The sequence below is a fragment of the Pelmatolapia mariae genome, linkage group LG12 (genome assembly GCF_036321145.2).
Source record: "Pelmatolapia mariae isolate MD_Pm_ZW linkage group LG12, Pm_UMD_F_2, whole genome shotgun sequence".
In the NCBI taxonomy this organism is placed as follows: Eukaryota; Metazoa; Chordata; class Actinopteri; order Cichliformes; family Cichlidae; genus Pelmatolapia; species Pelmatolapia mariae.
The window spans coordinates 30,245,875-30,260,309 of record NC_086237.1 but is presented as its reverse complement, the minus strand read 5'-3'; the positions used below and the strand labels follow the sequence as shown (position 1 = coordinate 30,260,309).

The window sequence follows — 14,435 nt, the reverse complement described above, 5'->3', positions numbered from 1 at the left end:
TAATGTTTGCAGAGGGACAAACATGCGTTTGGGCTTGTATGAAGTTTGAAAGATTGTTTCAGTTATCTGCTGCTGTAAAACACAAGACTGCCCCCTGGTGCCGCCTCCTTTCTGCTTTGCCCTTCTCTCTTCCAGACATAACCCGAGTAGAAATGCGGTACACCAAACGGGACAGGTTTAAAAAAAAAAAAAAAAAAAGAAACGGTACACCTGAGCAGGCTGGGTTTACAAATCAGCCCGTCCAGATCTGCTCCCTCTCCTCCTAATCCTTTGTTTTTGTTTGTTTCACATGCATACAATCATTCACTCGTTTAGCCCTCATTCAAACGATGCACTGCTGACAGACACGTCATTGTTCATATTCGTTACTTGAAATCCGGCCCATGAGAAAAATGAAAAATGTTCAAAAAATACGACAAGTTTTTGCAAAAACAACCGTTTACAATTCAGTCTTTTACTTTTTCAGGATGAAATAAACTTGGAATCAACTACAATATACACGTTACAGAGGAGTTCCGGTGACGAAGAGTGTATAATTTTAAGATTTCACAGAGCAGAATGCATTGAGTAGAATATCTGGTGAAACCAGGAGGAGGCAGCAACGCTCCTGGGAGCCGCCAACCTCTGCTAACCAAAGAGGAAGAAGAAGGCGCGCGTCATTTACGCGTCTGTGACCTCATCGTATGCGCTGCTATATTTTGAGAAGCTGGACAGCGGCTGTCAAAGCTCTGTACTTTATTGTACACGCAAATTCATTTTTGTGCGACTTTTTATTATGGATCAAATGTAAGCGAACATTAAAGCATGCCAAAGTCTCTGAAAAAGTCCTGCACCACTCAGACCTCCATTAGCAGGTACTTTGGAGGATTGAGCAGCAGCAGCAGCTTTGCCTCCAACAAGCAGCGCGGGATTAACCAAAATCCTGCAGAGCAGCAGCTTTCAAGAGGCAACGTGAGTTGAGCTTCACACGCACGTATCAGACATGCTTCACTCAATGCTAATTACTGAAGTGCAGTTCATTTTTGTCCTCCAGCAGAAGCTTTCATCTGATGATGACTTGGAATTGCCAAGAAAACGAGCTAAGCCTTCTCCAAAGGACCAACAGCCGGAGGATGTGGAGTGTGAGCCTGTGTCCTGTCAGGGCATTAAAGGTGAGTGTTGACTTCAGACAGAAAAATATGTCATGATCTTCTAAACCCTCATTAAAGTCACTTATATCTGTCCAGTGCCCAGCAGCATCACAGTTCTCCAAACAACATGTGCACTGGTATAGATTGTGATGAGATAACCCTGCTCACAACGCATTTTGGTTGCTTTTTAAAAATACTGTCGGCCTCCAGTGCTACCCCTCGATGCACTAGTAGATGCGCTTATGGTAAAATTTTGAAAATCCTAGGTGACTTCCTTCTTAAGTTACTGCATTCACAATATTTTCAGAAAGATTGAGGTAACCGAGATTTGAACTTGTCCAACATTTTTAGTAGAAGTACCTGTGTTATGAATATCAGAATCCTACCTCGCCTTATACTGGAGTTATTGCATTCACAAATTCATCCACAAATCCAGCCTCGTACAGCTGAGGGGTAAAAAGTGAAGTTGTCGTTGATGTGACTGTAGTACTTGTCTTCTCTCTTCAGACACAAAGCTGACGCTGAGCCTAAAAGCAGGCAGCCTGTGCTCCTCCACATTGGAGAAGCTGAAAGGCTTCACCTGTGGGGCTGAGCCCAGTGTCGTTAGCAGCATCACCCGGGAAGAAACAGAGACAGCTGATGCAGGTCAGGAAAGCAGTGATTGGTCTCCTCGTTGTGCTACAGGTCAACCTGAAACTACACACAGACTGCAGCATGCAGAAAGGGAGCATGAAGATGAAGAGGAGGATGATAAAGAAAAGGCAGATCTGGGGTTGGCTGCTGCAAAACAGGTATGCAAAAAGAAAAGTAACTGATAACACTGAAAAAAGCAAGTGTGACTTTTCACATCGTAACAGATTTGATGTATTTTTATTTATGCAGGGAGTTCACTTCTCTCAGTTTGCCAAGACAGGAGGAGGAAAGTGTGCAGAGCTGGGTCCTCTGTTGGACTCTAGCACCTCCTCCAGGCGTTCAAAGAGCATTTTCACCCCCCTTGAGCAGCAGGTGATCCAGCTGAAACAGCAGCATAAGGATGCTTTGTTGGCTGTGGAGTGTGGTTACAAGTACAGGTTCTTTGGAGAGGACGCAGAGGTGAGAACTAAAAAGCAGATGTGTTAGTGATGCATTTAAAAGGAGTTTAAATTTAAACTATATAAAATATAAAAGACATGTCCTATGTTTTAGATGATTCTCTTCTTTCAACACAGTGGCTCTCTGCACCTGATTTGTGTTTCACTGATCGTGTTTGTGAACAGATTGCTGCAAAGGAGCTGAACATCGTCTGTCATCTGGATCATAACTTCATGACGTGCAGCATCCCCACACACCGCCTGTTTGTTCATGTCAGACGGCTGGTGTCTCACGGACACAAGGTTTCTGGTTTATCTTTGACTTTATATGATTACTGTTTACTAATTTCAAGCCGTTTAGGCTCATGCTCTGCTGGCTTTTTTATTTGTTTGTTTTAATTTATAGGTTGGAGTGGTTAAACAGACAGAAACATCTGCGATCAAAGCATCAGGGGCCAACAGAAATGCTCTGTTCACTCGTCAGCTCAGTGCCCTGTACACCAAGTCCACTTTGGTGGGAGAGGGTATCCTTATAGATGATGAATGTGTGCATGTGTTCTTAAACAACTTTTTATTGTCACTTTATTTGTTTGAAACAGTTTCCTTGACAGTTTTCTTTAAAAAGATGTAAATCCGGTCTGCAGACTCGGGGATGTGGAGGAGGGGGGCTGTGATGATGTTGTGTCGGACCCTCCTGACAGTTTCCTGCTTTGTATTAGTGAGAATTGGGACAAACTGAAGAAGCAGCTCACTGTAGGGCTTGTGGTGAGTTTCATAAGTCAATCCATAAATCAGGCCTGGCCATTAGGCTGATTGTTCTTCAGTTATTCTGTGTATAAGAGATGAAAATCAAAAATTTAATTTAAAACCAAGGTTACCCCTTGGCTTTTTGTTCAACACATATTAGGGGACTGTTATGTATTATTTTAAAATAATTTACTGTTCACTGTTCAGTTTCTTTGCATGCTAATAGTGTAATAACACCACACACTCATTTGTAGTGAAGAAGAAATTGTAAAGAAATTAAATCTTGATTAATAGCTTACTTAAGACAAAAAGTTACTTTAATAAAATTTGAACCTGCTTTGCCATTTTTCAGTTTATACAGTGTATAACTGTCAACTTGGAGCTGTAGCTGCACATCTTTGACATCATCTGATTTACAGCGTGTGTTTGTGTCTGCAGGCAGTTCAGCCCAGCACAGGCGACGTGCTTCTGGACTGTTTTCCTGACGGTCCCTCTCGCTCTGAGCTGGAATGCCGTGTCCTTAAAATCAACCCTGTTGAAATCCTGGTGCCCTCTGAACTCTCAGAGCAAACCAAGAGACTCCTGCACAGCATTACGAATGCAAGGTAATATGCTGGGAGGACACTAGAGGGCAATATATACCAATTTATTACTAAAATGTTCTTAAGCGCTGAGCTTATATATGTGTTTACAAAGCTGTATCTGTTTGTGAGTTTGGTGTATTTCATTTTGCAGAATTAGGTTTAGGTTTCCCCGGGCAGGCAGACGGTTGTTTTATTTGAAACTCCTCAGGCTCAGTCTGGATGAGGAAATCAATGTGGGCTTGGTTCTCAGCACTCTGGATTTCACTGCAGGGCTAAACAGGATCCAGCCAAGCCTTCTGTATTTTAAAAGATCATAGACTGTCTGTCCCATAAAATGGTCATTTTATATCACTAGTTTTATTAAAAGAAAAAGACAGCAGTTACACACCTGCCTACACATATTTAAAATTCTTCCTCCAGTTCAGTCGTTTAAAAGATCAAGTTTCATAATGTGGTTTCTTAATGTTTTTTGTGTGTGTATAACTAACATGAGGCTTTGGTGGTTGTAATCAGTTTAAACAAGTGCTTTACAGTTTTCCCTTTTCTCATTGGTAGGCTGGCTTCTTGTGAGATCAACACAATTTGGACTTTTCATCCACCAGAATTTAGTAGAAAAATACTCTTATAGACACATAAAGACCATATTTTTATAGGAAAACAGAAATATATTCTGTTATTTATGCAACTCGAAACAGATGAAGACGCAAGTTAGCTTCAGAAAAGTTAACAGCATCAGGTTCGATTATTCCAGCGATTAGCTCATAAGGAGCATCAGAATGTCTTGAACGTCTTGAGCTTTGCTTGAAAACCTTAATTTAATGTCTGCAGGCTCTTGTATGAATCACGAGAACAAAAAAAAGGAAAACTGAGTACATTTGTCCTTTTATTAATTGGCAGACCAACAGCACGAGCAGCAACGGTGACGCTGAGCTGAATGTAATCCATAAACCTGTTGCCTCCCATTGCGCTGCCATTCAACTCCTCTTTGCTGACAGTCTGGAGCCAGCATGTTCACACCAGTGGGGAGGAGATCCTCTGGAGGGAGCTTGTGATTGCATTATGCTGTGAAAATGAAACGAGATAGTGGGAGGGAGTGGAGTGGATTAGATTAGCAGAGGATGATTGGATAAATGGGAGAAATTTCTGCTACTTTCTTTTGTCTGACTCCTTGGCTGGGCAGATTTCTCATTACCCACTCTTTTATAATGCTAGAGACAATTTTCCTTCCTTTTTCACCACCCTCAGCTTGAATTTAATTCTAGACAATTTAGTTAATCTGTATTAATTTCTCTCTATTTTTCTTGGCTTCCTTTTTTTTCAGATGTCCATGTTGAGTGATTATAGTGAGACGGGCCTGTAAAGGCCAATTCAATTATTGTGTTTGAACAGCTCTGCTGTCTGGCAGTGTGTTTATCAGAGACAAGGCTCTTCTCACTTTTCAACTTATGACATAAAAATAGAGTGCAGCTTTGTCTGTTAAGATAAGACAGACAGATTTATTTCATTTAATGCATTTTTCTTCACAGACAATACTTCTCAGCCTATCACAGCTTTGCTATTGACAAGTTCTCCAGTATATTCTTCTTTGCAGTTCATTTTCTCAGTTGAAATTCATTAGACCAGAATAATTATATATAAATGCATCATTGATATTTTGATTATATTATCTTGCGGTTACAGTAAATACAGTAAAAATACTAAGGCAAGGCCCACACTGGTGAGCAATTTTAACTGGGTTTTCTTGGTGACAGTGTGTGTCTCTGGGGTGGGCTGATGAGATGGAACCCCTGGCAACAGGATTTGTGTCTATAGAGCGGCTGATAATGAGCCCCTTTGAGGTTGGTTGTAGCTAGGTGAAGTATTAGCTTGCTTTATTCACGCAGAGCCTGAAGTCATGAGTCCGGATCAGAGCAGTGACGCTGATTGAAGCGACTAAAATGCTCAATGTCAGATGAGCATAAATTTTCTCACTATTTGAAAGATTTTAAGTTTAAGTCCTTGGCTGCTGGTAAGATCACAGTCATGTTTTAGAAGGGGTCCAAACAAGCAGACGTACACTGTGCATTTTGAAAGTGTGTATGTACATTTCAGTGGCTGCTCTCGGAGCTTTGGATTCACTTTGCAGTAATAGATACTAATCTGAAAACTTTAATCTGCATGCTATGCATGTTAACCTCTGATCTCTTGGTTGTAACCTTTAGCTTTTCTGATTTTCATTGATTTTTCACCAACCATCTCTGTAGTGTCAGAGTTGGGATTTCAAACCCTAACTCTTTTTGTCTGCATGAAGTGTCTTTGGGAAAGATGCTAAACCCCAGGTTGCCCCTTATGCTGCCAGTGGGGTGTGCTTGAGAAGTGTCCATTTACCATCTGCTGCTATTATATGCTGCTTGCACAATACAGTGCAAGTTGTAGTCCCAGTATCAAAAGTAGCATTTTTTTCTCGTACAGTACATAAACAGGGTTTTCTGTGAGCTGATGGTACCTACAGTATCATTTGTCCACACTAGTGGCTCTACAAACAGCAGTGTAATTTTGACCTAAAATGTTTCAGAATTATTGGATATTTTATGATGAAACCTTAATATAATCTTCCACACCCCAGAAGATCAATCCTAAAGACTCTGATGATCTGTTAACTTTTTAGCCAGGAGCCCATAAACTTGATTTTTGGTGATTTTGAGTTAAATTCCTCAACAACTGTGTATTGTTAATACACCAGTAGACTAAATCTAAACAAAGTTACCAGATCTAAAGAGTGTAGCCAATGTGGAAGTGCTTTACACCTCAATTCTTTCTAATGGCCAGCAGGGAGTGACTTCTCTGCTTGAATAGTTAACAGTTTAGTTTCTTGTGCCCTATGTTGACACTTTCCTGACGTGTTTTAGCTATGATCTCAATCAGTAGCTTAAAGTCTTACTGAACACAACATGTAAACTTGTAAATTGCGGTCACCAAATTGATGACAGCAAATAAAAGCTTAGCAAGAGGCTTCACAACAGAGTTTGCTGCTAGCCAGCTGCTAATGTTTCAGTTGTTATGCCCATCTTTTATATACAGTCTCTGTATGACACACAGACATTCATAGTCCCCAGATAATAAATCATAAACACTTCGATGATCCTCTGACCTTTTCTTTTGTGCTATAACCACATCAAAATTTTAACTAGTTTAGTAAATGAGTTTTTTACTTTGTTGACCTGGTTTAAAAATACTAGAATGTTGACTTTTTTCCAACTAGATATCAACCTCAGATCGTTATTGTTTACATTTTTTCGCATAGGGGTATCAAGCCTATTTTAGTTCATGCACCACATCCAAGAGATACATTATGAAAATGGTCATATTTATTGATTCATTCACAAATATATGTTAACAGCCTAACATATTTTAAGAAAAAAAGTGCAGTTTCGGTAATGTGTCATTGTTTTCCATATTCACTCGGAGTTTTATTGTTACAAAGAAAAGTTGCTGTTGTAAATGAGAGAAACTGCTCTGTCTGTATGACTTCTTAGCTTTAACACTCTTGTTTAGATGTGGTAACACACATAGTTAATGACTTTGCCCGTAAGAACTGGCAATAATGCTTATGAAATTACCAGTTTGGACAACCACTCTTTAGCAGATTTATTCTTTACAACTTGGGACACAAAACTTATAAATACAGCCATCTTTCTCTGCACACATTTTCATTTGAGCCCATGCAGCAGACTCTACTGGCACCTTCAGGCTGTATATTTGACATCCTTTGTTTAGTTCAAAATGATAAGAGCTGCTGCGCTGGCTGCAGACTCTTTCTATTGTTTAAATGAAATGAAATCCGATCCAATCAAAGCTATCTGTAATTTAGATATCAGCTGAGTCGAGACGAGTTATGAAGAAATCAAACCCCTGGTTGTTTGTTTCTTTACAGTTTCCTACAACCCATCTTCACCTTGGTGGGTCCTGTTAGGGATTCTGCAGAGATGCAACACTGCACTCTCATCCGAATCGATACCTGCAGTTGTCGCTTTTCTTGTAAATCTCAAAATATTTTTTGATTTTTTTTTTAAAAAAAAGTTAATGCTGCGAGTTGTACATTATGTCGTCTATTGATCATTTTACATAATCCTTACTGCCAGTCCAAACAGTAGCTGAAGTGAAATATGATGAAGTAAGTGTGTGTGTGTATGTGTGGGCATTAGTCCAGAGCCACGTGTTTGCCTTGGTTGCCCTGGCAACAACTGTGCAGACAAAGTAACAGAGTCCTTGAAAGCAGCAGTGCCGAAAGAGTGAATATAGAAAACGGAGATCCGTCGGAGCATCGAGGAGATGCAGTGAAAATGTGTTCAGGTGTGTGTGACTGAGGTTTGCATTTCTGTGTATAGAGTCTAGTTAAACAAAAGGATGGCTGGAACATGCAGTCCAGCTATGTGAATGTTTTTCTCTCAGAGGAAGATGTTCAGATACAATGCTGTACAAAAGTCTTGAGCCTCCTTGTATTTCTTTATACTTTTCCAAAGAGCCAGACTTTCTTATAATTTATTAAAGTGGTCTTGAGCTATAGTTCTCCAGCCTCTCTGAAGGGCTTTCAAAGTTTTTCTTTGGACTTGGCTGACTTTTCTCTCATTTTCAATTTAGTTCTTGAAGTTGACCATTTTCAGGGAATGTTTTTCTTGATTGTTCAGCCACTTAACACCAACCAATGACTCAAAAGCAAAAATTAAAGTCACCAAACTCGATGGATGAAACAGCTGTGCCTACACATAACAATATACCGAAGAACCCTTTTGACCCTTCAGCTGATCCATCTACTATTCACTGGAATCGTCATCATAAATGGGCTCAATGGCTGTTAAGGAGCCATTCTTAAGGAAGGGAATTAGGGAGAAAAGGCTGAGCTATGCCAAATTATACAAGGACTGGACTGAGAACTACTGCAACAGGTCTTATGAACCCAAATCTTCATCGATATGCACGGAGATGGCAAAGAGAGAGGTACAACAATGATGACTGCAGCAAGCTGTAAAACACGGTGGAGGTGTGGTTTAGGGATGCATTTCAACCAGTGGTGCTGGGAATCTTGTTAAAACTGTTGACATATATGGACAGAAAAACACACAATTGAACGCTATCAGTCAGGGATTGGCCTCCCCAGAGTTCTACTTTAACATTAGTAAACAGTAAGTGATTATCTCAAAAGAGAGCAAAACAAAGGGGAGCTAGCATCCAAAGAAAAGCTTTGAATCTCCTTTGAGAAGCCTGGAGAACGATTCCTGAAGACTGCTTAAAGAAATTACACACAAGCTTGCCTTAGAGAGTTCAGGCTATGTTGAAGAATATAGGCTATGTTCAACCTCATAATTGTTTAGACTTTGTGTACCGTGTTTCCATTTATGCTTGTACATGTATCAATAAATCACTGCCCGTGTTTCTCATTTCTTAAGAGAAATGTTAAGAAATAATAGTAGTTCAAGACTAAAAGTACTGTATATATTCTTTATCTCTGTATCTGTACAGTCACTAATCTCTGATATTAATGCTGTTGTGTTGTTATAAATAAATAAAGTTTGTTATTGTTTTCCTTCAGCGCTCAGGCTGACGACAGAGTCAGAGTGGAGAGGAGGGACAGCGCTGAGTTTGAGTTTGCCTCGGCAATGAACACAGTCACCTCGTTCTACTGTCACATCCAGGCGAAAGGTGTGTATGGTTGTGTCACTGCAGCGCTTTTATTTTTCCTGTTACACTATGATCGCCTCAGTTACTCATATCCTGTCATTGAGAGCACAGTAGATGTGTCTGAGGAGTGGGCTCATGACTCATGGCTGTGTGTTGATGTTGAAAATGTTGCATGTTTTTATGTGTGTGTCCTCCAGGCTCTCGCTCTCTGTCGAGCGTAGCGTCCCTGGAGAGCCCAGTGATCAGCTGTCTGGGGCCGCTCATGCAGTACCTTCAAGAATTCAACTTGGAGCGAGTTCTTAGAAGTGAAAGGTACATGAAAACAAACGTTCACAACATTCAGCAACATAGCCTGCGACTGGAATCATCCATTGTTTCCACTGAGCGGACACAAATATAATTTTCCGGTGTTTTAAAATTCTGTTATCAATAATTCTTTTGTAGTTTTAAAGCAACGATTCTTAAGAATAAGCTAACATTCGTTGTTTCCATTTTGCCAGCTTTGCTTCTTTTTTTTGACTTTTGACCAATCAAAACAAGATATTTGGATATGTCACTGTAGAATCTGGGAACGTGTTGTGGATATTTTTTTTTGGTTCTGTTCTTTGACATTTCAGATACACACTAAAAGATCAATCGATACATTAATCTATACTGAAAATGATTGTTATTTCCTTCCCTGGTTCTGGCATTTCCTAGGGATTAACAGGTTACGTGTAACAAAAAGAATGACAGTATTGTTTTATTTTAAATCTTATTTTACATTTGATGTGAACACCAGTGTTTATACGCCAGGAAAAGAAAAATAGTATCTTGGATTACTTTAATCCCTGTTATAGAAACAAAATGTCATCATTCTAGTCATCAGATCTCGCAACATGTTTCGAGATGATGTGATCGATCGTTTAATTCCACAGCTATATTTTATATGAGTTTGTACTTCCTGCAGCTCGTTCCGGCGTCTGACCTGTGAGTCGGAGATTATGACTCTAAGCGCTGGCACTCTCCGAAATCTAGAAATACTCAACAACCAGGTAAATATTCACATCTGAGCTGGAAGTCTTGGGCACTGATTAAGCATAACAAAGGGTGATGGCTGTCTCTATGATAAATGGTTTGCACTGCACCGTACAGTATAGTCCTCTGTTGTGTAGTAATTGGTAAACGGAAACATCTGCACCAGATTTTCGTCTGGCAGGTTCAGCTATTTGAATCGCACTGGCCTGGCCATCAGCATTACACAGCGTGTAAACATTTCCCTTTCAAAGCAATGTTGTTGGTAGTATATTTTAAAATGTTTTTGTCAAACCTTTATATTGTTAGCTTAGTAATCGCATTGCAGTTGGCTATGCAAGGTCTTACTGCTGTCACGCTCATTACACCAGGCAGAATTTCACCAAGTCAAAATTTGAAACTTGTGTGTCTTTTGCTTTGACATTCCATTTAAATCAATCTGTAGTTGTTATGTCTGCTGTGCAAGTTTGACTGACAACCAAGCCTCAACACCACTGCTATAGCTATTGAATAACAATACACTGCTCAAAAAGGAGCTGTAGGAACTGCCAGCATAGTCTCAGCACATGAGGCAGGGTGTTGTAAGGCCCCAGGATTAACCCAGGACCTACTGCACCAACATAAAGTCTGACAATGTGGCCAAGGATTTCATACTGAAACTTAATGGCTGTTAGGATACCATTGCTTAACCTGTAGAAGTCTGTGTCCCTCCATGGACATGACCAGCACTGACCTATCACCGGTCATCCTGAGCCATGTTATAACATTTACCACAGCTTCTCAGTACCCTGGAGAAGCCGTGTCAAATCTGCTTAGGGTGAGCCTGCTGTCATTTATGGAAAACCTAGGGTACCAGTGGTGCCAATTGGTGCCTGCTTATTCTTGTATTGGCAAGTGCCAATCGGGTTCCACGGTGCTGGGCAGTGAGTCACTCCCCCATTCTCTTGAGACTGTGCTGGGAGACACAGCAGACCTTCTGGCAATGACATGTATTGATGTCCCATCCGAGGTCTACCTCTGTGGGGTCCAGGTATCGCTTTTATTACTACCAGTAATAACATGGAGCCTAACCGAATTCAAAACTAGTGAGAAAAAAGAAGTTCAATTGAAATTTAATTGACTTGATGCTACACACTTAAAAAGTTTTCCTTTACTTTTTTTTTAATACTTTTCTTAAACAACAAGATGTGATGAACATTTCCTGGATTTGGCTCATTAAACAAAAACTATACCTGATTTAAATTTGATCAATCATTGTCCCATTGTCTGACTGGAACTACTGGTCTTTTTAGATTGGTGCTTACAAATCCTGTCACCTTGCTTTTGCCTCTGCTGGATCATCCAGTGTCAAAGCTGAATTTCATTTAAGAGGAATTGAGATGAGGTCTAGATTGTGGTGATTGATTTTTAAAAAAAAATTTTTTTTTAAACCAATCTCCTGTGTGCGGGTACATGATGGCTCTCCAAAGAAATAGAATTCACTGAATCCTATTGCTCACCAAATGGCACAATATTGACAGTCTAACCAATGAATATGGGGGTTGTAGGAGGAAACTTAGCAAGTTTGGAGGATGCTTTGTCTGTGCTTGAACCCTTTTTGATTGAAAACTTCTAAAAACTGGTCTGTTGTAGAGACCCAGCTATGATCTTTCAAATGAAAGGAAGACCACTTGAAAAAGCACCGCTTCGCCAGAGGTTGTTTGGTTTCCCTGATGTATAAATCGGGTACAGTACAAATGTACTGTTTATAAGATTGGGGAAACCTGCAGTCAGTTGAGACTGAAGAAGTCACTTGGAAGAAGACGAAACGTTTCTCCCACTGGAAACACTACGTCCAGATGAACAGAATCAACTTTTTGGGATCAAAAAGTATGACTGACTTTACTTGAATCAACCTTTTTGTTACTCTGAGCTTTAATCACAGCTGCACATGGTCATCTGGCAGGTGTAAAATCTTTTTAAGGCTATTCAGATTGTTGTTATAAAATTAAAGATCTACAGTCAGTTATAGTTACACAAACTGTAAAAAAATTAATGGATCGTTAAGTTAAACTGACATTTCAGCCATAACAAAAGGCTCTTTCGGTTTACTTGTGTGTGGGTGACGACTCAAAGGTTCAACATGACTCTGCTGCTACGGCATATGCATCACGTGTCACATATGAAGTTCAAGATCAGTTCAAGCCTCCTACCATGTCTGCTAGTGGCTTACACCATTTGTTCACCTCATATTTCCTTCTCCTTACTATTTTTTTTTTCTTAGAATATGTTGGCACCCATTAATGTACATTTAAGCTTTTTTATGTGTGCTCTTTCCATCACAGACAGATGGTACTGTGAAAGGAAGTCTGTTGTGGGTGTTGGACCACACTCGCACTCCGTTTGGAAGGAGACTAATGAGGAAGTGGGTGAGCCAGCCCCTTACAGACCTGCAGTGAGTATAGAATACCCTCTGACACGTGATGGAGCATGATTGTCAATACCGATTCAGCTTAAGGGTCCGTTCTTATCATTTAGTTTTTCAGTGCTCCACACTTTATTTCCATGCAGCTTGGTCTGCGTTGTGAGGCTCTCTGGATCACAGAACCAAATTGAAAGACTCTGAGGCAGCACTAATGCCACTTTCATGTCACATGTGATAACTGGCTCATATTAGAAAGATGCCTGTGATAATCATTTTAGAGCACTGTGGCTCAGTGGTTAATACTGTTGCCACACACCAAGAGGGGTCACAGGCTTCACATTTCTCCAATTGTTCTGTGTGTTTCCTCCAGGAGCTCCAGTTTATCCTGCCATCAGACACATGCTGGGTTAATTTTTCTGTCTCTGTGCCCCTGGCCAGGACACAGGCTTACAGATAGCATTGGTCCCTGGGCATTGCACACTGGCTGCTCACTGTTTCACTTATTAGGATGGGTTAAATGCTGGCAGTAAATTTCCTTATTGGATTTAACAAAGGATAATATATAATAGTATGTAATCATCTCATAAGTTTGGTTTTAATTACCTGACATAAGATAGATGTGAGATTTTCAGGCACATTTGCACCCCCCAAAAAAAAAAAGAAAAAAAAGAAAAAAAGTGATTTTCCTCTTGAGGATTACATGGCATGTGACCAACGGGTAATAAAATCTTTACTCTTTGTCTACTTCATCAAATATGAGACAGCTTTCTAATGTAGAAAGTAAAACTCATTAGAAACTGTTTGGTTATAATGACATCCCTGACCAGATTGTCTCCTGAACTCTTTCCCCCATAAATGCTACCCTGACAGTTAACAACCTCCCATGTTCCCTTGATGACGCGTTTTGACACCTCATGGTATATCACTAAAGATGTGGTTTGACAACTATTAGAGTAGTTTCCAGGTTATTACAAGAGTCGCTGCTCAAACTTCTAATGCACATCCACTTATTTTGTTTTATAAACAAGCCTGAAATATTTTAAAATATCCATCCATCTATTCGCTTCTGCTTATCCTTTTCAGTCTGTCGCAGGGCTAACACACAGAGACAACCATTTGCGCTCACATTCACTCCCACGGGCAATTTAGATTAATCAATTAACCTATCCCCACAAAATGCATGTCTTTGGATGGTGGGAGGAGGCCGGAGTACTCGGAGGGAACCAATGCAAACATGGGGAGAACATGCAGAAAGACATGACCCCAGTAAGAAAGACTCCGGCCTGATGGAATTGAACTCAGGACGTTCTTGCTGTGCGACAACAGTGCTGCCCTATTTTTAAAATAGTTTTGAAAAAAGTACCAAGGGTTATTCCCAGTAGGTTTTAAAGCTGGTAATACAGTTAAAAGAGCTGTTAAAAGAGTTAATAGATTGCACTTACTAGGAAATGTCCTCCATACTCATATGTAAGGAACAGCTGTTGGAGCACCTCAGTGCCAGGACCGTTGTTTGTCAGGAGCATCTGCTCTCACCTTTTGCTGTACTTTTCATTCTGGTGATATAGTGGAGAACGTCTATGCAAGGAAAATGGAATGGCATTTATGGACATTGTGGGCACAACTGGATGATCTCGACTTGGGTGATGACCTGGCCAGATGTAGGCGATAACTGCACATCTGGCATCAACATCAGCAGGAATAGGTCTCACTGTCAACAAAGGCAAAATAAAGATCATGAGGATTAGGATGGAGCACACTAGCCCCATCACAGTAGCAGGACAGCTCCTAGAAAAGGTCAATTCCTTTACCTAGCTGGGGTGCATAGTGA

At 40.3% G+C, this 14,435-nt stretch overlaps 1 protein-coding gene across 3 annotated transcripts in view; it reads left to right on the top strand.

Annotated features, from left to right (window-relative positions):
* Window positions 1-678: 678 nt before the first annotated feature.
* Window positions 679-14,435, top strand: part of msh3 (mutS homolog 3 (E. coli)) — a 53,357-nt gene continuing 39,600 nt past the window's right edge. The window contains exons 1-12 of one of the 3 annotated variants that reach the window (XM_063490078.1): window positions 679-951; window positions 1,037-1,151; window positions 1,638-1,921; window positions 2,013-2,222; window positions 2,387-2,503; window positions 2,607-2,724; window positions 2,826-2,965; window positions 3,386-3,552; window positions 9,101-9,210; window positions 9,387-9,501; window positions 10,139-10,223; window positions 12,528-12,637. In XM_063490078.1, coding sequence (XP_063346148.1) covers window positions 805-951; window positions 1,037-1,151; window positions 1,638-1,921; window positions 2,013-2,222; window positions 2,387-2,503; window positions 2,607-2,724; window positions 2,826-2,965; window positions 3,386-3,552; window positions 9,101-9,210; window positions 9,387-9,501; window positions 10,139-10,223; window positions 12,528-12,637 — 1,718 coding nt within the window. In that variant the 5' untranslated portion in view covers window positions 679-804. Of the gene's footprint in view, window positions 952-1,033; window positions 1,152-1,637; window positions 1,922-2,012; window positions 2,223-2,386; window positions 2,504-2,606; window positions 2,725-2,825; window positions 2,966-3,385; window positions 3,553-9,100; window positions 9,211-9,386; window positions 9,502-10,138; window positions 10,224-12,527; window positions 12,638-14,435 lie in introns of all 3 variants that reach the window. The other 2 variants (XM_063490080.2, XM_063490077.1) reach the window with 2 other exon arrangements.